Source organism: Bos indicus, chromosome X (genome assembly GCF_029378745.1).
Source record: "Bos indicus isolate NIAB-ARS_2022 breed Sahiwal x Tharparkar chromosome X, NIAB-ARS_B.indTharparkar_mat_pri_1.0, whole genome shotgun sequence".
Taxonomy (NCBI): Eukaryota; Metazoa; Chordata; class Mammalia; order Artiodactyla; family Bovidae; genus Bos; species Bos indicus.
Window position 1 is genome coordinate 39,635,623 of NC_091789.1, and position 22,956 is coordinate 39,658,578.

A 22,956-nucleotide genomic window follows, 5' to 3' on the forward strand; every position below is an offset into this window, starting at 1 on the left:
ACCCTTCTGATTGGCACAGGGGTGCCAGTGATTTGAAGGGAGAGTGAGGTGGGTTCAGCGAGCAGGGTCTCCAGTGAAAACCCACAGCGGGTTGGTCAGGGTCAACGTGGTGAGGTCAGCAGCGTCTGTCCCCGGGGTCAGTTCTTGGATGTTACGATTCCATCCTACTCAGAGATGGGTAGACTCAGGCCCTGTCCTTCCTGAGGATCCCATTTCAAAGGAATGACTCTCAGGTCCCCTAGAAAGTCTCTCCTGGGTTGTTGGAGGTACACGGACATCTCAAAGGGATAGAGAAGGCAATGGCACCCCACTCCAGTACTCTTGCCTGGAAAATCCCATGGACGGAGGAGCCTGGTAGGCTGCAGTCCATGGGGTCACTAAGAGTCAGACACGACTGAGCAACTTCACTTTCACTTTTCACTTTCATGCATTGGAGGAGGAAATGGCAACTCACTCCAGTGTTCTTGCCTAGAGAATCCCAGGGATGGTGGGGCCTGGTGGGCTGCCGTCTATGGGGTCGCACAGAGTCGGACATGACTAAAGCGACTTAGCAGTAGCAGCAGGGGTTCACATGTCGGGAGCCTTCTTAGGAAAGACTTGGAGAAAGGGGATGCTCAGTCAAATGTTGGCTGGAACAAACTGTACATTCTTTTGCCAGCCTTGTTTTCTCAGATGGGAACTGAAAAGGGAGCTGAGTCGGCCCAGGGTTGTGACCTTTGGCTGCAAGAAGTCACAGTAGAGCTTGCTCAATTGTCCAAGTCTTTTGTAGTTCTCAGGAGTCACTGGATCAGAGGCCCGCTCTCCTCCAGTATGACCTCATCTTCACACCACCACATCTGCAGTGACCGTGTCTCTAGGTCAGATGCCATTGACACGTACTGCGGGTTAGTTCAGTTTAGTTCAGTCACTCAGTTGTTTCCGACTCTATGCAACCGGGGGAGCCTGGTGGGCTGCCGTCTGTGGGGTCGCACAGAATCTGATACGACTGAAGTGACTTAGCAGCAGCATGCAACCCCATGGACTGCAGCATGCCAGGCCTCCCCGTCCATTACCAACTCCCGAAGTTTACTCAAAACTCATGTCCATTGAGTCAGTGATGCCATCCAACCATCTCATCCTCTGTCATCCCGTCTCTTTCTGTCTTCAATCTTTCCCAGCATCAGGGTCTTTTCCAGTGAGTCAGCTCTTCGTATCAGGTGGCCAAAGGATTGGAGTTTCAGCTTCAACATCAGTCCTTGCAGTGAACATTCAGGACTGATTTCCTTTAAGCTGGACTGGTTGGATCTCCTTCCAGTCCAAGGGACTCTCAAGAGTCTTCTTCAACATCTAGTTCAAAAGCATCAATTCTTCGGTGCTCAGGTTAGGCCTAACTGTGGGTTAGGCCGTGGCCATACCACTTTGGGGCCACCAGTAAAGCCACTACCACCCTGAACCAGTGCAGAAGGGAGAAGGAGAAGGCTGCGGTTCTCAGAATGCCTGCAGAGCATCCGCCTGCCCTGTACTCACGGGATGGGATGCTGGCTTCACAGTAGCGATCAGAGCCACTGCCAAAGCCCTATTGCTAGCTGACAAGTCTGACAGTAGTGGGTATTGGAGAGGCCGTGGCTTCATGTTGCTGCTGGAAGCATCAATTGGTGACACTGCTTTGAAAAACCATCTGGCATTTTTTCTTCAAGTTGAAAGTTCAGGTCACTCTCACCTTGTCAGTTGTACCCCAGGTATATACATAAGAGAAACTCTTGCACATGGACAGCAGGTGATAGGGGTAAGATGTTAACCATGGAGAAACCATACTAAAACACAAATACCATAAAATTCGCCCTTTGGAAGTGTAGAATTCAATTGTTTTTAGTATAGTCTTAGAGTTGGCCAACCATCTCTTTCCTTTATGTAGTTCCAAAACCGCAAGAAGAAACCCCAGGAAGAAATTGTGTCCCCATGAGCTGTCACTCTGCAGTCCCATCCCCCCAAGCCCCAGGTACCTGCACATCTCCTGTGAGTGGAATCCTGCAATGTGTGGCTCTTGTGTCTGGCTATTTTCTCTCAGCATCATGTTTTTGAGGTTCATCCATGCTGTAGTTTGTCCAGATACTTCATTTCACTTTATGGCTGGATGATATTCCAGTATAGAGAGAGACTACATTTTTTTTTTTATCCAGTCTTCATTTGATGGACATCTGGGTCATTTCTACTCTGGCTGTTAGGAGTAATGCTGCTATGAACATTTCTGTGCCAACATGAGTCTTCATTTCTTTCAGGTAGATACCTAGGAGTTCACCCATTTTTTAGAACCAAATTCCAGACACTGTGATTTTTTCCATAGAAAGTTCCATGTGGATCTCTAAGAAATGACTTTGAAAGAAACATAACCACAGCAGCACTGTCACACATAAAATAGTACCATTACCTGCTAAGTGTCATCAAATAGATTCTAAGATACATCTTGACAGGATTTCCTGATGGATCTGATGTGAGTTGTGAGAGGCAGATGGGACTCAAGAAGGACTTGAAGGTTTTGTCCTACCAACTACAGCATGGGTTAGTCATCTACTGGTAACAAGGAAGGCCTTGAGTGGAACTGGCTTCTGGGTATGATCAGGAGTATAGTTTTACTGAGGTTAGTTTTGAGAGGACGACTAGATATCCAAGTGGAGATATTCATCTAACAGGACAGGTGGTATGGGCTATTTGCACTCTTAGATGGGGAAGGTCTCACTGAGTTGCCACCGAGTAAGCCTGGAAGACAGTGAGGACATGAGCCATATGGATTTCTGGGGAAAGACTGTTTTAGAGGAGAGGAAAGTATGTGCAAAGGTCCTGAGGCAGAAGCATACCTGTAATGTTCAGGGAAGACTAAAGAGGCAAGCATAGCTGGGGCAGAATGGAGAGGGGCTGAGGAGGTAGTCATGGTGGGGACTAGTCATGTGGGATTAGTAAGCCAGTGGAAGGATTCAGGCTTTGATCCTGAGTGTGACAGGAACTGGGGGAGGGGGCTGTGCTATGTGGATTCCTCTGAAGTGTGGGGGATATTATGGATTGTTATGTTACCCCCCAAAAATGTCCATATCCTGACTCCTAGTACCTCAGTAACCTAGTACCTTAGTTAAACATGAGGTCTTTGCAGATATAACCAAGTTAAGGTGAGGTCACAGTGGCTGAGGATGGGTTTAAATCCAATGACTGGTGTCCTTAGAAGAGAAACAGACATACAGGGAAGATGGTCACGTGATGATGGAGGCAGAGATGGAGTGATGCAGCTACAGCTGGTGAATACCAAGGACCTCTGGCCACCCCCAGAAGCCAAGGCAGTGGCCTGGAGCTGATCCTCCCCCAAAACCCTCAGAATGATCCAGCGCTGCTGACACCTTGCTCTTGGACTCCTGGCCTCTAGAAAGCAATCTGTTTCTGTTATCCTAACCACCTGCCAAATTTGTGGTCCTTTTGGGCAGCCCTGGGGAACTCCTACAGCCACAAGGGTGGAACTGGGAGCCTGGGCAAGCTTATTGTAGCTGCTCAGCAAGGGGCTCTCAGCGGGCTGGGCCCAGTGGTGGGTTGCAGTGTGGGCATTAATCCATAGGGTGTGACCATAGGCTTCGAGGTGGAGAAGTTAGGCAGTCAGATAGCTAAGTTGGGTTGCAAGAGACAAGTCTGTCCTGGAGGTAGGACTCTGGAAAGTCTTAGCCTGTGGAGGGTACTGAAGGCCTTGAGACAGAGCAGGTCATCTTCACATGTGTATACATGGAGAGGGTCACGGGCCTGAGACTGCCCTTGAGAAGGAATGGTGGGCGGGGCTGGGTGCACATGTGTGAGTGCATGAGTGCGTGTGTGCAGGCCCCAAGGCCTGGCTGGGAGGTCTGCGTGGTGGTTGGTACTGAGGGGCAGGGAAAGCCGAGGACTGGGGCTTGACCCTGGGCTTGAGCAGGCCACGGTCTCGGGACTGGAGTCTGGACAGCTTGATGAAGGGAGCTGGGCAAAGGGGAGTTGGGCCAACTCTTGCATCTTGTTGCTTGTGCAAGTCTTCTGGAAACGGTGTCAGTCCACATCACCTTCCAATGGCCTGGAGCCTGTGGAGCGGAGTGTGTATCTTTGTCACTCTGTTTGAGTCTTGCCTTCCTTGGCACTGAGTCTCAGAGGTGGAGAAGCTCCCATGTCCCTGCCTCTCCTTTTGCCCCATCTGCAGGGATGAGGAAGGCCTGGGATGGGGAGCTCACGGGACGGGATCTCTTTCCACCGCTTCAGTTGCCTGGATGAGGGGGAGACGCTTCCAGAGGTGGAGGTTAGGTGAGGGGGGCCGCTGAGGGCAGCCCTCAGGAGGCCTGTCACCGTGTTTCCAGGCTTCCCCGGGGACTTGAGGGTGCAAGGGGCAGGCAGCTGGCAAGAAACCACTGCTGACAGAAAGTGGCTCTTTTTTTTTCATGCAGCAGATGGCTGAGGACAAGGCCTCAGTGAAAGCCCAGGTAACGTCCTTGCTGGGGGAGCTGCAAGAGAGCCAGAGTCGCTTGGAGGCTGCCACTAAGGAGCGCCAGGCTTTGGAGAGCAGGTGAAGTGGCAGGGAGGGCAAGCCCAGCCCGAGGCCACTGCCAGGGCTCCTGAGGAGAACAGGACCCTTTGGGAGCCTCCAGAGATGTCCTCTGTGACAGGACACACAGGACTGGGGGTACTGGGCATCCAGGACCTGGGTCCCAGTGCACCTGTGGGCTCTCTGACCTTCTGCCGGAGTTTGGCTTCTTTACTGAGTGGGTGTTTCTGGGGTGGCATGGAAGGGCAAGCCCATGGGCTGCAGGGAAGCCCTCGCAGCTGAGATTGATGACAAGGAATGGGCACACACCAGGACCCCCAAGGGCAGAAGACATGGGTCAGGGGTGAAGACCGCCACGCCTATGGTTCCCTCTCTCCCTCCCTTGAGGGGCCCCCAGCATGCTTCCTTCACAGGCAGCAACAGAGGCCCCCCCTGGAGACCTAGGGAGCCCACTCGAGACTCAGTGCCATGAGTATTATTGAGGGCTGATGGCTTCCAGGCACATGCCAAACTTCCCGACTCCCAGAGGAAAGCCGGTGTGCCCTGTAAACCACCCTGTGGTGCCAACAGCTGAGGCACAGAGACCACACTTATCGTAGAGAAACTGTCTCATCAATGTGAAGGACTCGCAGCAGCCTACTGCCTGGGCACCATCCCTGGGCCAGCCTTGCATGCCAGCCCTTCTGAAGTCAGCATCCTTAGGTCCTCTGGCTACTCGCTTCTGCAGAGGGAGGTTCCTGCAAGTGAGGTTTTTGGGTCAAAGGGCACGGATGTTTCTGGGGTTCTCATGCTGCTCTACTGCAGATGCCCCAGACTGATGGGTTCGGGCTACAGGGTGGCCCTAGCCCTTGCAGCACTGGAGGTGGTCAGGGTGCCCCGGGCGGTGTCCCGGATGCCTTCCTGAAGGAGGCTGGGGGAACAGGCAGGAGGTAAGCGTGTGTGAGCGTGCTGCCCTCTAGGAAATGGACGGCGAGGGGGGAGGCCACTCAAGGCTAAGCCTATAGGCTCTGGGATTGTTGCATCCTGCCGTCTCCCCAGACATGCCTCTGTCACTCCGTATTGCGAAAAGGCACATGTAATTTTTAGGATACTCTGGTATCTTCTCTGCCTATGTTTTTTTCTGTGCACCTAAAAGAAGCTGCTGGAGTTGGGACACTGTCAGTGCAGTTCTGTAACTGCCTTTGGTCCTCTAACGACCCTGGAGGGCCGTTATTCCAGCAGTTATAGGCTCTTGGGCACCCTGCTTTCCTATCACCCCACCTCCACTCCTACCCCCTTGGCTGAGCACGTACATGCTGAGCTAGACAGCTCAGGGCAGGAGGCGTCTCCCATCAGGCCCCTGGCAGGTGGCAGTCCCATCCGATGATGGCAGTGACAGGGCTGGGTTTTGTCAGCTTACAGATAGGATCTGCATCTGATAGACTGGCCCAGGCGTGGAGAGATGCTGGGACCAGAGCTGATCTCCAGCAGCCCCCCGCCATCACCCTGCAGTGGGGCTGAGGAAGCCTCGATCCAGCCGGTGGCCTGGCCGAAGCCTGGACCCAGAGTGCAGGGCGCTGTTTAGACATAGGAGACCCGGGGTGGTGGGGGGTGCTGGGCCATCAGTGCTGTATACCCACAGGCAGGCAAGTAGGAGGCTCTTTGGGTAGGTGTGGAGCCTGCGTGGCCTCTGGAGCAGTGCCCCTTTCCGGCCCCCCCCCCATTTCTCACTTCTCCCTCCCCACCTTCTAGAAATTCTATCAAGGCTGGCTGTCTCTGCTTCCTTTCCTTGCAGTCCCTCCTGACCCATCCACTAGATGGCCCTGGCCAGCGCACCCAGCACCCGCCTGTGATAACCTCATGGGCAGTTCCTGGGGCTCCTCTCCCCTGGGACCACCTCCTTTACCCCCAGAACAGCCTTCCTGGATGGCTGTCCCCAGCCCAAACCCGCCCTGAGCCAGACGCCCTGCAGTCGTCCCTGTCTCCCCAGCCAGCGCCCACCCCAGGGTCACCTGGAGGCCTACCCCTTCGTCGCCCTGTGCCAGGACTGGTCCCCCGCCATGGCGTCCGTCTTGCACCATGTGGCAGGGGTGCTGGGCTGGCCGATGCCCCCTCCCCCCGGGCCTGTCTGTGACCTCCACTTCCTCACAGGGCCCGGGTGGCCAGCGAAAAGGCCCGGCAGCTGGAGAGCGAGCGGGAGGCACTGGAACAGCGGCACAGTGTGCAGGTGGACCAGCTTGTTCTGCAGAACGAAAGCATGGAAGCTGCCCTGCGCATGGAACGGCAGGCCGCCTCGGAGGAGAAGTGAGTGGGATGCGGTGGAGGGGAGCCCAACACTACCCCTGACTGTCGTTACACCCCAGCGAGGCGTCCTGGAGAGGGTGACATCCTTCACTCTCCCGTCCACATTCCAATTCCGCCCTCTGGCCCATACGTTCACAGCGTCCTGTCGAGGATCCTGCTTTGTCTTTGATGGGGTGTCTTTTGAGTCTTCTTTCATCTCAAACCGTCCTCCTGCTTTTCTGGATTCTTCATGAAGTTGACTTTTTTGAAGGGGACAGGACAGCTGTCTTTTAGTTTTATTTTTTGCACATAAAAATACATATTCTTGTGAAAAAGAACTATGTCTTCCAGAATAAATACTTCGAGACTGACCTTGTATTACATTTTTATAAATCTCATTCATTATTGTCTCTGGTTCACTAAAAATTGCTGGACTCTCCTGTCCGCTGCTGCTGTGGTCAGTCTGTTGTGACAGGTTTTTTATTTTTCTTTCTTTTTTGATGTGATATGTTTTGATTGAAGTTATTTAGTTTTTGTTGTGATATGTTTTGATTGAAGTACATGAAGAAAAGCTAATCTCACAGAAATGTGTAGTTGGACCAAAGCTCTGCTTTGTGATACACATTGCTTTCTATACTGTTTTGAAAACGCGTGATTTGAGGAAAAGGATATGAACTAGGTAGCAAAGCTTGCCTCGGAGCTGGTGGCCTGCACGGCCCAGAGGCACCTCGGAAGCCACATTCTGGCCTTTGGCCTTGAGGGGAAGGAAGGGGGTGGAGTTGAACGCTGTGGCTGGATCAGGACAAGGTGGTTTCTTTTCCTCAGGCGGAAGCTGGCCCAGCTGCAGGTGGCCTATCACCAGCTCTTCCAAGAGTATGACAATCACGTGAAGAGCAGCATGGTGAGCAGTGAGCGGAACCGAGTGAGTATGGGAGAGGCGTCCTCCGGGTGTTGGGGACTGACCTGCCCCTGGCTCCTCTCCCTGCAGTCCGGGAGCTGATCCCCCCCGATAGATCCGGGATATTGGAAGTCAAGGCCCTACCTTAATAGACTCACAGAGCTGGCTTTGGAGAGGGATACTCAATTCACCCTAGAGCTTGGTCAGGGCCCTGGAGTGATGGGTCAGGCCAGATGGTGGGGGGAGGTGGAGATGCTTGGGCTGTGTTGTTTGCTGCCCATGGTGGATGGAGTGGGGGGCCTCCAGATGCTCTGCCCCAAGTAGGGTCACACTTGTCTCCATGGTTGCTCCCGCCTGCCAGGCGTCCCCTGGGAATGTTTCCACATCAGTCTTGAAGGTGGCTGGGAGCCCTGTGCTTATTGGTCGTCATCAGACCTATCCTGAGTGTAGTTTCTAGTGATCACATTTCAAGGATATAGTTAAACAGAAACATACTTGGAAGAGACTTATAAGGGTAAAACCTGAAACTGGGTCACATGATGAAGAGCTAGTTACAAAACTGTGGCCCTTTGACCTCAAGAGGGAAGGCTGGGTGTTGTGTGTGTGCATCTGTGTGTGTGAGTGTGTCTCTGTGGGTGTGCTGGGGGTGGGGGCAGGAAAGGGGGTTGTGGGGCGTCTGTGAGGTGGTGTCACGGGGGAACCTATGAGACTCGGCTTAGTGGGCACATAGTGGAGCACTAGGGCATGAGACTAGTCTGTGTGGAGTGGTTGGCCCCTGTCCCTTGGAGGGTTGGATGAGGACTGTACAGCTCAGGATGGAATGTCAGCCTGGGCGAGGTTGTGCCAGGTGACCCCAGCGGTCCTCTCTGGCCTCCTCTGCCTTTCCCGTGCCTTGCACAATGCCCCGTCTTTGGTTCCTTTTGGTCCTCCTCCCCAGGAGCAGCGGCCGGCCTGGGGATGGCCCGGCCTCCATGGCTGGGCCAGATGGGGCTCCATCAGCTCCCTGTCCCCCACATCTAGGGACTGCAGCTGGAGGATCTCAAGCAGCAGCTCCAGCAGGCTGAGGAGGCCCTGGTGGCCAAACAGGAAGTGATCGACAAGCTGAAGGAGGAGGCGGAACAGCACAAGATTGTGATGGAGACTGTCCCAGTGCTAAAAGCCCAGGTGAGGGCTCACCCCTGTGGCCGGCCTGCGGGGGTGCAGGCTGGGATGCAAGGGCTGGGACCTGCCATGTGTCTGGTGTCATTTGGCAGTGGCCTCTCAGAAAGCCTCCGAGCCCCTTGAGACGTTCCTCGAACTTGCAACGCCCTGGCAGGGACCGTCTTCATGCTGAGGGGCTCAGGGGCTCTGCCGTCCCCCCCACACCGTTCCCTGGGCCTGGCATGGAGCGGCTGGTGGACAGCACGCGCTGCTCCTCTCTTGGTTTTGCCAGGCGGATATCTACAAGGCAGACTTCCAGGCCGAGAGGCAGGCCCGGGAGAAGCTGGCTGAGAAGAAGGAATTCCTGCAAGAACAGCTGGAGCAGCTGCAGAGGGAATACAGCAGGCTCAAGACCAGCTGTCAGGAGTCAGCCAGGTGGGTGTCGGAGCACAGGCCCCACAGGCAGTGGCACTGGGTCCTGGGCCTGTCGGGTCAAGGTGGGGCTGGCCTCCCCCTCCCCACCTTGCACCCCATCCTTCCCCCAGCCTCGCGCATGCTGGAGACGTGACCCAGATGTGTTGATTGGATGCTTTCTTTTCTTTTCTCAAAAGGATTGAAGACATGAGGAAGCGGCACGTTGAGGTCTCCCAGCCCCCCTTAGCCCCTGGCCCAGGTGAGCGAGCAGTGGGAGGAGGCACGATGGATCCCAATACTATGGGGAAGAGGGAACTGGACGTGGCCCCCTCCTCCCCATCAGTACACCCCCACCCCTGGGGTGGGCCGTAAAGGGAGATGCTAGCCTTGGTGACTCAGGTGGTTATAGCCCAGGTGTTGGTCCTTGCCTTGCCCCACAGTTGTGCAGGGGGACACACACATGAAGCCCACCCCGACTGGTGCCTGATCTCTTTCCCCAGCTCATCACTCCTTTCACCTGAACCCGTCCAGCCAGAGGAGAAGCCCCCCTGACGAGCCGCCCAAGTTCTGCTGCCCCAAGTGTCAGTATCAGGCTCCTGACATAGACACCCTGCAGATACACGTCATGGAGTGCATCGAGTAGGGCTGCAGGCCGCCAGGCAGCCCAGGACAGTGCTCTCTGCTGCTTTCCTCTCCTGTCTGCCTGGGCCTGAACTAGGGGCAGCTGACACAGAGTGGGTGCCCTCTCTGAACCCCGAGACCTAGCCGCAGGCCCCCATGCTTCCACACCCTCGTCCACGGGTTCCCATCTCTTAGGGCAACACGGAGCCCCAGCGAGGCCCACCATTGTGCTCTTTTGTTTTGTTCTGTATGCCTGAGCTGCTTGGCTCTGGGGTTCCCACTTTTTCCACCTGTGCTGGGAAGGTCACGAGCCACAGCTGGGGCTCCCGGACACCAGCTTCCCAGGCTGAGGTGGGCAGAGCCTTCCTCCCAGCCACCTGGCACAGCGCCCAGGGCACAGGTCTTGTAAGCTGGGTGCTGTTCCCTTGGCGGCTGCAGCACATTGGACTGATGCTGTCTGTTACTAATGGACATTGGGGTTGTCACTGTGGTACAAAATCTTTGTGCATCTCTCATACGTACCTTGGGTTGGATCCTTCGAAGTGGCACCATTGAGTATCCACCAGGGCTAGACAGCACTGAGGCCCCTACCCTGGTGTGGCTTCCTGCTCTCCCGACAGCTCTGCCACGGGTGATGGTGTCCAAGAGTGGCGGGGGCGGGGGGGCTTGTGCCCATCCCACAAGGTGAGCTCCTCTCTGTTAAGAGTAAGCTTGACTTATCTCTTCAGAGCTTGAAGGGTCCTTTTCAGTTCTGGTATAAATGGCCTGCTTGGATTTTTTTACCTATTTTTCTACTGGGCAGTTACTCTTTTATTCCTTGACTTACAAGAGCTCTTTGGTCATTAGGGGGATGGACTCTTCGTGTGTGATGTAACCCATGGTTATCTCTTCCTCCTGACTTGGTACCGGTGTGTTTGCACTGGAGCCTGTTCTCTTGTTGTTTTGTTTATCCTGCACAGCTTCGGATTTAGTGTTGTCACCACCTCTTGGTCTGAGGAGGTGTGCATGCCACAGGTACACTTGCCCCATGCTGTCTGATGCTGCAATGCACCCTGGTCCTCCCCAGGAGCGCTGCCACCAAAGTCTGTGATGCTGTTCCCTATGCCAGCCCCAGATGCCCCAGCCTGGCCAACAGAAGCCACTTCACCATCTCTGGCAGAGTACCAACACCAGAGAACTCTCTTACAGTTTTGCAAGAATCTGGATATTTCCGAGGATGTCAACGCTGTGGGCATCAACCCTGTAATTGTGGTTTCCTTCTCAGCGCCCAGCATCCCTCTGTGCCCCGGGGGCTGCCTGGTTGGAAATGGGATGACACAGATCCCTGTCCCTGGGTTTTGTGCGGGACCCCTGCTATCTGGCAGTGCCAGGGCGGACTAGGATTGGGATATCAGTCTGGCTAGATGAAGGCCCAGCCAGTATCCTGTTCTGAAAACAAGCCTGGGCTGGGGGCTTTCTTGTCATCTGCAGGGGTAGACTGATCTACTTCCTGAAGCCCAGTGTTCAGTTGCAAATGGTCCTTCAGGAACGTGTTAAAGGCACAGATAGGTTCTCTGCTCATGGATGCTCTTTCAAACTGTATCCTGCAACTTTTCTACAAGAGCACTTGCCATTTTGGGGGAGTGTATTAGTTTCCTGTTGTTGCTGGAGCAGGTGACTTAGACCTGGAGCAGGTGACTTAGGAGGCCTAAGTCTGAAATCCAGGTGTGGGCAGGCTTTGTTCCTTCTAGAGGCCTCTCTCCCAGCTCTCAGTGGTCTTCCTCAGTGTTCCTTGGCAGGTGGACGTGTCTTTCCAGCATCTGCCTCTGTCTCTACATGGTCTCCTCCACTTTTTCTTCTCTTTCAAGGACACTTACTGGATTTGGAGCTCCCCCCCGCCCTGCCCTGAGTCATCCAGGATGACCTCGTCTCCAGATGCTTGCTTTCATCGCATCTACAAAGACCCTTTTTCCAAGTAAGATCACAGTCACACATTCTGGGGGTCAGGACGTGTGCATCTGTGTTGGTCACCGTTCAGCCCAGCACAGGGTCATCTTCTGGTGCCCACAGATGAGGGCAGATGCGTTTGAAGGCAGGCATCTCTGGGATTGGCAGCTCTGATGGAGGGCTTATTCCCTGGGGTGATGGTGACTGCTGTGCTCTGCAGAGGCAGGTAACAACTGTAGTGAGGAAAAATGGAGTTGGGAGTGGGGTAGGTGCTTGCAGGCTCGGGGACTGTTGAGCCTCAGACCCTTCATCTCCAGCTGGACACCGCTGCTGGGGCTGACGCACATGGCTAGGAAAAAGAAAGGGTGGCTCTGTTGGACCACTTGCATCCTGGGTGGTGGCTCCTGGCTGGGTAGGGATTGGTTTAGTGCTTCTAAGATGATGACACATATACACCAGAGTGCTTCTCTGACCAGCTCCCTCCTCTGAAAGGGGGCTGAAGGAAGGGGAGACCCCAGAGTGGTGTGAGGTGGACATTCACTGCCCCCCACAACCCAGGAGCATTGCTGCGGCTCGGGCAGAGGCCCCCACCTAGGCAGCACAGTGGCTGTAGTGGGAGCTTCACACACGTTCCACCTCTGCCCCAAAGCAGCTGCTTTGGGGCTGGCTGGGGACTGGGCGCCGGCCAGGACCCACTGCTGTCTGGAACCTTCTCTTCCTGCAGGCTGGGCACCCACCTCCCATGGGGCCCACAGGATGTGAGAGACTGAAGGTTTTCAACCACCCTTCTGAAACAAGGGGGTGGATTCCTCCTGTGAGGGAAGCAGGTGGCCCCTGGACCCTCACGACCGTGGGTTTGGGTGGTGGAGATGGACAGATAGGACCTCCATGTTGGCATTGCCCATTGCTTCCACACACCCTGCTCCATTACCTGGTTAAGAGAATGCACGTTAAGAGCAATCAAATAAGCACAATACAAAAGCATTTCTTCCTCATGAATGACTAGAACAACATAGACTCAAACTAGACAAAAAGTGATGTCAAAATGGCAACAAACGCTGACTTCCAGTGCCCTGTTGACAATGCGTGGGGACCCACTGCCATGGGGCTGGTCGGGTGGGATGGACAAGCACATAGGGAGTGTCCCAGCCTCCTTAAATCTGCGACTTCGGCACTGTCAGGGTGCTGGCTGCAGCAGCCATCTGTAGCCACCAAAGGCCGTGGAGTAGGAGGCAGCACTTCTGGAGCCGTGGCTACCTCATCACCTGGAACCCACTCTGGAGCACGTGGGTGTGAAAAAGCCAACAGACATAGCGATATATGAAGTGTGACCCCAATAAAAGGAGAACTGTTGTGTGTGCGCTGTTACCGTTTGGATGGCTGTGGTGGTAGGATTACCAGTGATTAAGTTTGCCTTATGTGTTTTATGTATTTTCTGGATGCATATCATTTGCATGTATTACTTTGATAGAGAATGTATGTTACTGTGAACTTGGTCCGGGGTGGGAGCAGCCAAGAGATTTGCCTGCGAGTGGCTGGCAGCAGGTGGTACGAGGGCAGACTCCTTGTTTCTGAGCTGTGTGTGTATACTTTGGAGGGGGGTTGCTGCAAACAACAGAAACGTATTGTTTCCCAGTCGTGGAGGCCGGAAGTCCACGATCCAGGACTGGGCAGGGTCAGTTTCTCCTGATGGCCGTGAGAGAGGGTGTGTTCCAGGCCTCTCTCCTGGGATGGGAGAGGCCGTCTGCGCCCTGTGTCTTCACGTTATCTTTCCTCTGTGCGTGTCTGCATCTCCAAGTGTCCCCTTTTATAAGGACACAGTCCCATTGGATTAGGGCCACCCTCGTGACCTCCCTTTAACTCGATCACCCCTGAGAAGACCCAGTGTCCACATGCAGTGGGTGGCATCCTCAGGGCCTGCGGTGAGGGCTGCCCGGTGTCTTCTTGGAGGGGACACATTTCCACCCATAATGTGGGATGCCTAACAGTTTTTTCCAAAAGTGTCTTATTTCTTTTCGGCTCTGCTGGGTCTTTGTTGTTCTGAGGGCTTTCTCTAGTTGCGGTGCACCAGCTTCTCCCTGCAGTGTCTTCTCTTGTTGCAGAGCCTGGGCTCTAGGTGTGCAGGCTCAGTAGTTGCTCCTTGGCATGTGGGGTCTTCCTGGCCCAGGGCTTGAACCCACGTTCCCCGCACTGGCAGGCGGATTCTTACCCACTGGACCACCAGGGAAGTCCCCAGCTCTGTTTTATAGGAGGCTGAAGAGAGCATTTAGGTGACAGCATATAGGAGTCTGCTGTTAGAAAACAGCTGCTCCACCTCCGTGGTGAATTGGAGGCCTTCCATGGTCCGCTGCCTGCTGATGGGTCAGAAAGGGGGCAGGGCTGAGTGTGTTCCTTGGCCACAGAAGGACATCATTGGAAGGGCCAGGCCTGACACATCCCTCGGCAGGCTTTGCCGAGGTGCAGAGAGCAGCAGTGGCTCCTTGGAGAGGAGCTGGAGCCCTGCAGTGTGTTCCCTAGGCCTGTCTGCGGTGTGAGGCTTGCATTGGTGATTTTACCTTTCTGAGTCTCAGGCTCCCCATCCATAAAATGGGACCATCCAAGGTTTGACTTTCATTTCAGTCACTGCTGAGAGCAGGCTGTTGTTTGCATGCTGTTCCGCTGGGGTGGATGGAGAATCAGAGGAAGGGAAATAGGACTGCAGCAGCCGCATTTTGCAGGCTGGTGGTGCGCAGTGTGGCTGCTTCATGGTTTCTGCAACCTCTGCCCTGACATAGCCAAGTGTCTCCTTCCTTCGTGGTGGCAAAGCTGTGGCAAGGGGGGTGCTTGAACAGCCTTGGCCAGGGCTGGAACTGGAGTCAAGATAGAAACCACAAGACTCCAAAACAGACATTTCAACTTAGGGTCAAACTGCACACTACACTGTGTGTGGGGGGGTGGTGGTCCCCCAAATCCAGGTGGGTACAATTTGGAGCACATTGTCATTGCATCCATGAGGTGGGCCAGGTGGCCCTGCTGTAGCTGATGGGACTCAGTTGCAGTCTATCTGCATTTGTTTCGCTTGTGGCGAACCATCACAAGCCTTCGCTGCATTTCTTCATTTCTTTGTAAAGACTTCTTTAGCCCCATCGAGGTTACCGTTGTGTGGACACTCAGAAATGGCATGAGAAAATGTGCTGACCACACACTGACCTGTGATGGGACCTTCCCTGCTGACTCTGAGAGCAGTTAAGTGCAACCAACTGAACATACAGCAAGAAGCAAAAGTGATTTCGTGAGTCTAGTGGCATTGTGGGGCTGCCACAGGCATCATAAACAGTGCTCTATGGCAGAGGTGCCCATGTTCTCGGTTGCATTAACTGCTCTGCTAAGCACAGGGGTGGCCACCCCTGGCTTTTGTGCTTGTGTTACCCAGTCATTGGTGAGCACTGACTTCCTAACAGTTGCACGTCTCTGAGCACATCCCCAGGGACTGCATTGGGTGCTCAAAACAAAACACACACACACACTGACTGCTAACTAACTAACTGCTTGTTAATCCTTGCAACTTCAAAGATAATGTGACTCACTCTTTAAACCTAATAACACATAATTCCAAGCTGCAAATTATGTTTTTAAAAGCTGATTGTTAAAAGTTTATTTTCAAAGGTGTTCTCCAAACACTTTTTTTTAAATTTTATTTTATTTTTAAACTTCACAAATTGTATTAGTTTTGCCAAATATCAAAATGAATCCGCTACAGGTATACATGTGTTCCCCCATCCTGAACCCTCCTCCCTCCTCCCTCCCCATACCTTCCCTCTGGGCCGTCTCAGTGCACCAGCCCCAAGCATCCAATATCGTGCATAGAACCTGGACTGGCAACTCGTTTCATACATGATACTATACATGTTTCAATGCCATTCTCCCAAATCTTCCCACCCTCTTCCTCTGCAACAGAGTTAGAACAGTCTTACAGACTCCAAACACTTTAATGATGCAGGTGTTTTTTTTTTTTTTTTCTTGTAGTAAAATACACATAAGATTTACCATTTTAACCATTTTAAGTGCACAGTTTAGTGGCAAGAAGCATATTCACATGGTTGGGCAACCACCCCACCATCCATTCCCAGAACCTTTTCGTCTTCCCTAATGGAAACCTTATCCCCATTAGATACTAACTCCATATCTCTACCTGCCCGGTCCTCATCTGTTTCATGTCAGCAGCATTAGGATATGCAGTTGTGGAGCAGCTCAACTGGCCTTTAGGTAAAGGGGTAGGAACTGGTTTTGTTTGGTCAGCAGGCGAGGGTGCCAGGCACCCTTCTGATTGGCACAGGAGTGCTGGTGATTTGAAGGGAGAGTGAGGTGGGGTCAGTGAGCAGGGTCTCCAGTGAAAACCCACAGCGGGTTGGTCAGGGTCAATGTGGTGAGGTCAGCAGTGTCCGTCCCCGGGGTCAGTTCTTGGATGTTACGATTCCATCCTACTCAGAGATGGGTAGACTCAGGCCCTGTCCTTCCTGAGGATCCCATTTCAAAGGAATGACTCTCAGGTCCCCTAGAAAGCCTCTCCTGGGTTGTTGGAGGTACATGGACATCTCAAAGGGACAGAGCAGGGGTTCACATGTGGGGAGCCTTCTTAGGAAAGACTTGGAGAAAGGGGGAAGGAGGGGGTGCTCAGTCAAATGTTGGCTGGAACAAATTACATTCTCTTGCTAGCCCTGTTTTCTCAGATGGGGACTCAAAAGGGAGCTGGGTTGGCCCAGGGTCCTGACCTTAGGCTGCAAAGAAGTCAGCCACAGTTGGCCATTCCTGAGTGCCAGAGGTTGACTGGCATGTTCTTACCAAGAGTCAATGTCACCCTCTTCCCCTTCCTTGACTGTATCTTTAGGCTTTTGCCCCTTTTGCCCCCCTCCCCCCCAGCCCTCAGCCATAGCAGAGGATGCCCTTTCCCAAATCTTTGCATGGCTCGTTTCTTTTTGTTGTTCAGCTTGCAGTTGAAACATTACCTTCATCTAAAGTCTCCATCCTAAATCCATTGCCCTGTTGGAGTCTCCAATCTTTTCTGGTTTGTTTTCCATCTCTGTCCACTATAGGGTGGAACCCCTGGACCAGCGCGAGGATAGGCAATGAGTTTGCTGAGAAGCCCCGTGTGCACTCATCGCAGGTCAGAAGAGAACAGGGGACTGTCTGCCTTGGTCTCTCGATGCAGGTGCCCCTGCTCTGTCCTTTCTTTAGAGTAGAACCCCCCCATAGGGAGGGGTGTGCGTGTCAGGGGCGGGGTGCAGGCACAGCCGATACTATCGCATCCTGGGTGGAGCAGAGCACAGGGCGTGTGGTAGGTCTGATGCGTCTGGAAGCAGGGAGACCCAGGGATGGAGCTGTTCTGTGAATTCTGCAGGTTCCATTGCGTCTGAGCGTTGTGGGTCTGGGCCGAGGTGGGGATTGATCTCTCAGAATCACGTAGATGTCTGCAGTACCAGAATGAGGATTCAGTCAGCATCCAGGAGTGTGACAGAACAAGCCTGGGCTTCTCTAACCGTGGGCAGTAGTAGTCAAAATTTTCTGTTGAAAATAACTACAAATGACAGATGAAATATTCTTCAAATCTGTTAAAGCAGTTTAGAACCAACGAGAGTGAAAGCTGAGAGGAAATGGGAGTCTGAGAAGGAGGCCACTGAGGCTACTGTGCCCCAAGGATGCAGGTTCTGGAACTGAACACAAGGGAGGCCGAAAGTCAACCCAACTCACCCCAGCGCTGGGGCTGCAGGGAGTGTTGATGAGGTGCTCACAGACACAGGATACCAAAGCATGAATTTGGGGTTGTAGGCCTGGCTCTGTGCTGTTTGGGTTTGAGTAGCTGGGGTGCTTTAGGGACTTCAAGGCCTAAATTTGGTTCCAAGTGTTCCTGGGCTGATAGCACCCATGTGACTTTCTCAGGGCTGTTGTAACACATGACCACAAACTGGATGGCTTAACAAAAATTTATTCTCTTTCTGAAATCCAGTTGGGAGCAGGGGCACCTCATGCTTCAGACTCTGAGGGCAATCCTGTTCCACACCTTGCTCCCAGCCTCACATTGGTGGCCTGTGGTCCTTGGTGTTCTTTGACTCTTAGACGTGTCACTTCAGTCTCTGCCTCATTTTTATATGGCCTTCTCCCTGTGTGTCTCTATGTCTCACTTTCTTTTCTTATAAGGGCACCAGTCATTGGATTAGGGCTACCCCAAGCCTGTATGACTACATCTTAACTTGATTACATCTAAAGAGACCCCATTTCCAAATACGGTCACATTTACAGGCAGTGGAGCTTAGGTCTTAAACATCTTTTTGGGGGACACTATGGCTTGTCAGGTTGGGCTGCTATCACAGACTAGCACAGTCTACTATAGACAGGCTGGAAGTCCAAGGTCATGGTACCAGCGGATCTCGTGTCTGGAGATGGCCTACTTGTGCTTCATAAGCAGCCACCTTCTTGTGTCCTCACATGGCAGAACGGGTGAGCGAGCTCTTTGGGGTCTCTTTTATCAGGGCACTAATTCCATTCATGAGGGCTCTACTCTCATGACCCAGATCATCTCCCAAAGGCCCCACCTCCAAAGTCCATAATTTTTCAGGTCAGGATTTCAACACATGAATTTTGAGGGGACACAAACATTCAGTCTGTGGCACAATCCATCCCATAATAGTACCATTAAATGCCTAGCAAAAGGAGGCAACAAAGAATCCTCACAAAAAAAGTTTTTTTTTTTTTTTTGGACAGTGAACAGTATACAGTTAAACCACCAAGCACTCAATGCCACAAGGCACCCTGAACAGGACAGTTTGCATGAGACATCCCAGGGAACAGAAATACAAGCAGAAATACACAAATGGGACCTATTCAAACAGGAAATTTTCCACAGTGAATGAAACTATTGATAAAAACAAAAAGGCCACCTACTGAATGGGAGAAAATATTTGCAAATGACGTTTTTTTAAAATTTATGTTGGAGTATCATTGATTTGGCCTTTTTTACAGTTCATGAGGTTCTCACAGCAAGTATACTGGGGTGGTTTGCCATTCCCTCCTCTGGTGGATCACGTTTTGTCCGAACTCTTCTGCTACGGCCCATCTGTCTTGGGTGGCTCTGCACGTCATGGCTCATAGCTTCACTGAGTTATGCAAGCCCCTTCGCCACAACAAGGCTATGATGCATGAAAGGGGCCAAATCATCTCCCATGCTAGTAAGGTCATGCTTAAAATCTTGCATGCTAGGCTTCAGCATTATGCGAACCAAGAGCTTCCAGATGTCCACAAGAAAGAAAGTGAAAGTGAAGTCTCTCAGTCATGTCCAGCTCTTTGTGACTCCATGGACTGTAGCCTATCACACTCCTCCATCCATGGGATTTTCCAGGCAAGAGTACTAGAGTGGGTTTCCATTTCCTTCTCCAGAGGATCTTCTTGACCCAGGGATCAAACCCAGATCTCCTGCATTGTAGGCAGATGCTTTACTGTCTGAGCCACCAGGGAAGTCCGTTTTAGAAAAGGAAGAGGAACTAGAGGTCAAATTGTCAACATTCGCTGGATTATAGAGAAAGCAAGGTAGTTTCAGAAAAACATCTACCTCTCTTTCTTCGACTGTGCTAAGTAAGGTCTTTGACTATGTGGATCATGACAAACTGTGGAAAGCTCTTACAGAGATGGGAATACCAGCCCATCGTACCTGTCTCCTGAGAAACCTGTATGCGGGTCAAAAAGCAACAGTTAGAACCCTGTATGGAACAACTGATTGGTTCAAGATTGAGAAAGGAAAACTACAGGGCTGTCTGCTTACTCTAAATGCTGTCTGTTTGATCTATATGGTGAGCACATCATGAAATACCAAGCTGGATGAGTTACAAGCTGAAATCAAGATAAGCAGGAGAAACATCAACAACCTCAGATACGCGGATGATACCAGTCTAACGGTAGAAAGCAAAGAGGAACTAAAGAGCCTCTTGATGAGGGTGAAGGAGGATAATGAAAAAGCTGGCTTAAGACTAAATATTTAAAAAACTAAGATCATGGCATCCAGCCTTATTACTGCATGGCAAATAGAAGGGGAAAAGGTGGAAGTAGTTACAGATTTCCTCTTCTTGGGCTTCAAAATCACCACAGATGGTGACTGCAGCCATGAAATCAGAAGATGATTGCTTCTTGGCAAGAAAAGGATGGCAAACCTAGAGAGGCTGTTAAAATCAGAGACATTACTCTGCCGACAAAGGTCCCTGTATTCAAGGCTAAGGTCTTCTCAGTGGTCACATATGGTTGTGAGAGCTAGACAGTTAAGAAAGCTGAGTGCCAAAGAATTGATGCCTTCAAGCAGTGGTGCTAGAGAAGACTCCTGAAAGTGCCTTGGACAGAAAGGAGATGAAACCAGTCAATCCTAAAGGAAAACCCTGAATATTCACTGGAAGGACGGATGTTGAAGCCAAAGCTCCAGTATTTTGGTCACCTGATGTGAACAGACGACTCATTGGAAAAGTCCCTGATGCTGGGAAAGATTGAGGGTAGAAGGAGAAGAGGGTGTCAGAGGTTGAGATGGCTGGACAGCATCAGAGATGAACATGAACTTGGGCAAACTCCAGGAGATGGTGAGGGATAGAGAGACCTGGCATGCTGAAGTCTATGGGGTCGCAAAGTGTCGAACACAACTGAGTGACTGAACAACAATGGTTGATTTACAATTCTGTGTTAGTTTCAGGTGTACAACAAAATGATTCACTTATCAGTTCAGTCACTCAGTCGTGTCCGACTCTGCGACCCCATGAATTGCAGCACGTCAGGCCTCCCTGTCCATCACCAACTCCCAGAGTTCACTCAGACCCACGTCCATCGAGTCAGTGATGCCATACAGCCATCTCATCCTCTGTCGTCCCCTTCTCCTTCTGCCCCCAATCCCTCCCAGCATCGGAGTCTTTTCCAATGAGTCAACTCTTCGCATGAGGTGGCCGAAGTACTGGAGTTTCAGCTTCAGCATCATTCCCTCCAAAGAAATCCCAGGGCTGATCTCCTTCAGAATGGACTGGTTGGATCTCCTTGCAGTCCAAGGGACTCTCAAAGAGTCTTCTCTAACACCACAGTTCAAAAGCATCAATTCTTCGGCACTCAGCTTTCTTCACAGTCCAACTCTCACATCCATACATGACCACTGGAAAAACCATAGCCTTGACTAGACGGACCTTTGTTGGCAAAGTAATGTCTATGCTTTTGAATATGCTATCTAGGTTGCTCATAACTTTTCTTCCAAGGAGTAAGCGTCTTTTAATTTCATGGCTGCAGTCACCATCTGCAGTGATTTTGGAGCCCCCAAAAATAAAGCCTGACACTGTTTCCCCATCTGTTTCTCATGAAGTGATGGGACCGGATGCCATGATCTTCATTTTCTGAATGTTGATTCACTTATATATACACATATGTCCACTCTTTTTTAGATTCTTTTCCATATAGGCCATTACAAAGTACTGAATAGTGTTCCCTGTGCTATACAGTAGGTGCTTATTATCTATTTTATATATAGTAGAGTGTATATGTCAATCCCAATCTCCCAATTTGTTCCCACCCACACCATGCTTCCCCCCTTGTTAACATAAGTTTGTTTTCTACATCTATGACTCTATTTCTGTTTTGTAAATAAGTTTATTTCTACCATTTTTTAGATTTCACATATAAGCGATATCATATGATATTTGTGTTTCCCTGTCTGACTGACTTCACTCAGTATCACAGTCTTTATGTCCATCCATATGGCTGCAAATGGCATGATTTTTTTCTCTTTTATGGCTGATATTTCATTGTATATATGTACCACGTCTTTTAAAATCCATTTATCTATTGATGGACATTTAGATTTCTTCCCTGTCTTGGATATAAAAAGTGCTGCTGTGAACACTGGAGTGCATATACATTTTTGAATTATGTTTTTTTCTGGGTATATGCTCAGTAGTGGGATTACTGGGTCATTTGGTAGTTCTGTTTTTAGTTTTTTTTAATTTATTTGTTTTAATTGGAGGCTAATTACTTTGCAGTATTGTAGTGGTTTTTGCCATACATTGACAAGAATCAGCAATGGGTGCACATGTATCCCCCATTCTGAACCCCGCTCCCACCTACCTCCCGATCCCATCCCTCAGGGTCATCCCAGTTTGCCGGCCTTGAGCACCCTGTGTCATGCACTGAACCTGGACTGGTGATCTGTTTTACATATGGTAATATACATGTTTCAAGGATATTCTCTCAAAGCATCCCACCCTCGCCTTCTCCCACAGAGTCCAAAAGTCTGTTCTGTATATCTGTGTCTCTTTTGCTGTCTTCCACATAGGGTCATGGTTACCATCTTGCTAAACTTCATATATCTGCCTTAATATACTGTATTGGTGTTTTTCTTTCTGACTTACTTCACTCTGTATAATAGGCTCCAGTTTCATCCACCTCATTAGAACTGATTCAAATGTATTCTTTTTAATAGCTGAGTAATACTCCATTGTGTATATGTACCACAGCTTTCTTATCCATTCATCTGCTGATGGACATCTAGGTTGCTTGCATGTCCTAGCTATTGTAAACAGTGCTGCAATGAACATTGGGGTACAAGTGTCTCTTTCAATTCTTGTTTCCTGGTGTGTATGCCCAGCAGTGGGATTGCTGGGTCGTATGGGAGTTCTGTTCTCAGTTTTTTAAGGAATCTCCATACTGTTCTCCATAGTGGCTGTACTGGTTTGCATTCCCACCAACAGTGTAAGAGGGTTCCCTTTTCTCCGCACCCTCTCCAGCATTTATTGTTTGTAGACTTTCAGATGGGAACCATTCTGACTGCCGTGAGATGGTATCTCATTGTGGTTTTGATTTGCATTTCTCTAATAATGAGTGATGTTGAGCATCTTTTCATGTGTTTGTTAGCTATCTGTATGTCTTCTTTGGAGAAATGTCTGTTTAGTTCTTTGGCCCACTTTTTGATTGGGTCGTTTATTTTTCTGGAATTGAGCTGCATGAGCTGCTTGTATATTCTTGAGACTGACTTTTTGTCAGTTGCTTCATTTGCTATTATTTTCTCCCATTCTGAAGGCTGTCTTTTCATCTTACTTATAGTTTCCTTTGTTGTGCAAATGCTTTTCAGTTTAATTAGATGCCATTTGTTAATTTTTCCTTTTATTTCCATTACTCTGGGAGGTGGGTGATA

The 22,956-nt window shown here is 51.1% G+C and overlaps 1 protein-coding gene across 9 annotated transcripts in view; it reads left to right on the plus strand.

Moving 5' to 3' along the window:
- The window catches only part of IKBKG (inhibitor of nuclear factor kappa B kinase regulatory subunit gamma), a 54,865-nt gene that overhangs the window by 11,406 nt on the left and 20,503 nt on the right, over positions 1-22,956 (plus strand). For 4 of the 9 annotated variants that reach the window (XM_070784943.1, XM_070784945.1, XM_070784946.1 and 1 more), the window contains 7 exons: positions 4,422-4,540; positions 6,650-6,802; positions 7,607-7,703; positions 8,700-8,843; positions 9,112-9,254; positions 9,431-9,492; positions 9,734-13,136. In XM_070784943.1, the coding sequence (XP_070641044.1) occupies positions 4,422-4,540; positions 6,650-6,802; positions 7,607-7,703; positions 8,700-8,843; positions 9,112-9,254; positions 9,431-9,492; positions 9,734-9,876 (861 nt within the window). In that variant the 3' untranslated portion in view covers positions 9,877-13,136. Of the gene's footprint in view, positions 1-4,421; positions 4,541-6,649; positions 6,803-7,606; positions 7,704-8,616; positions 8,844-9,111; positions 9,255-9,430; positions 9,493-9,733; positions 13,137-22,956 lie in introns of those variants that run through there. The other 5 variants (XR_011565399.1, XM_070784942.1, XM_070784941.1 and 2 more) reach the window with 5 other exon arrangements.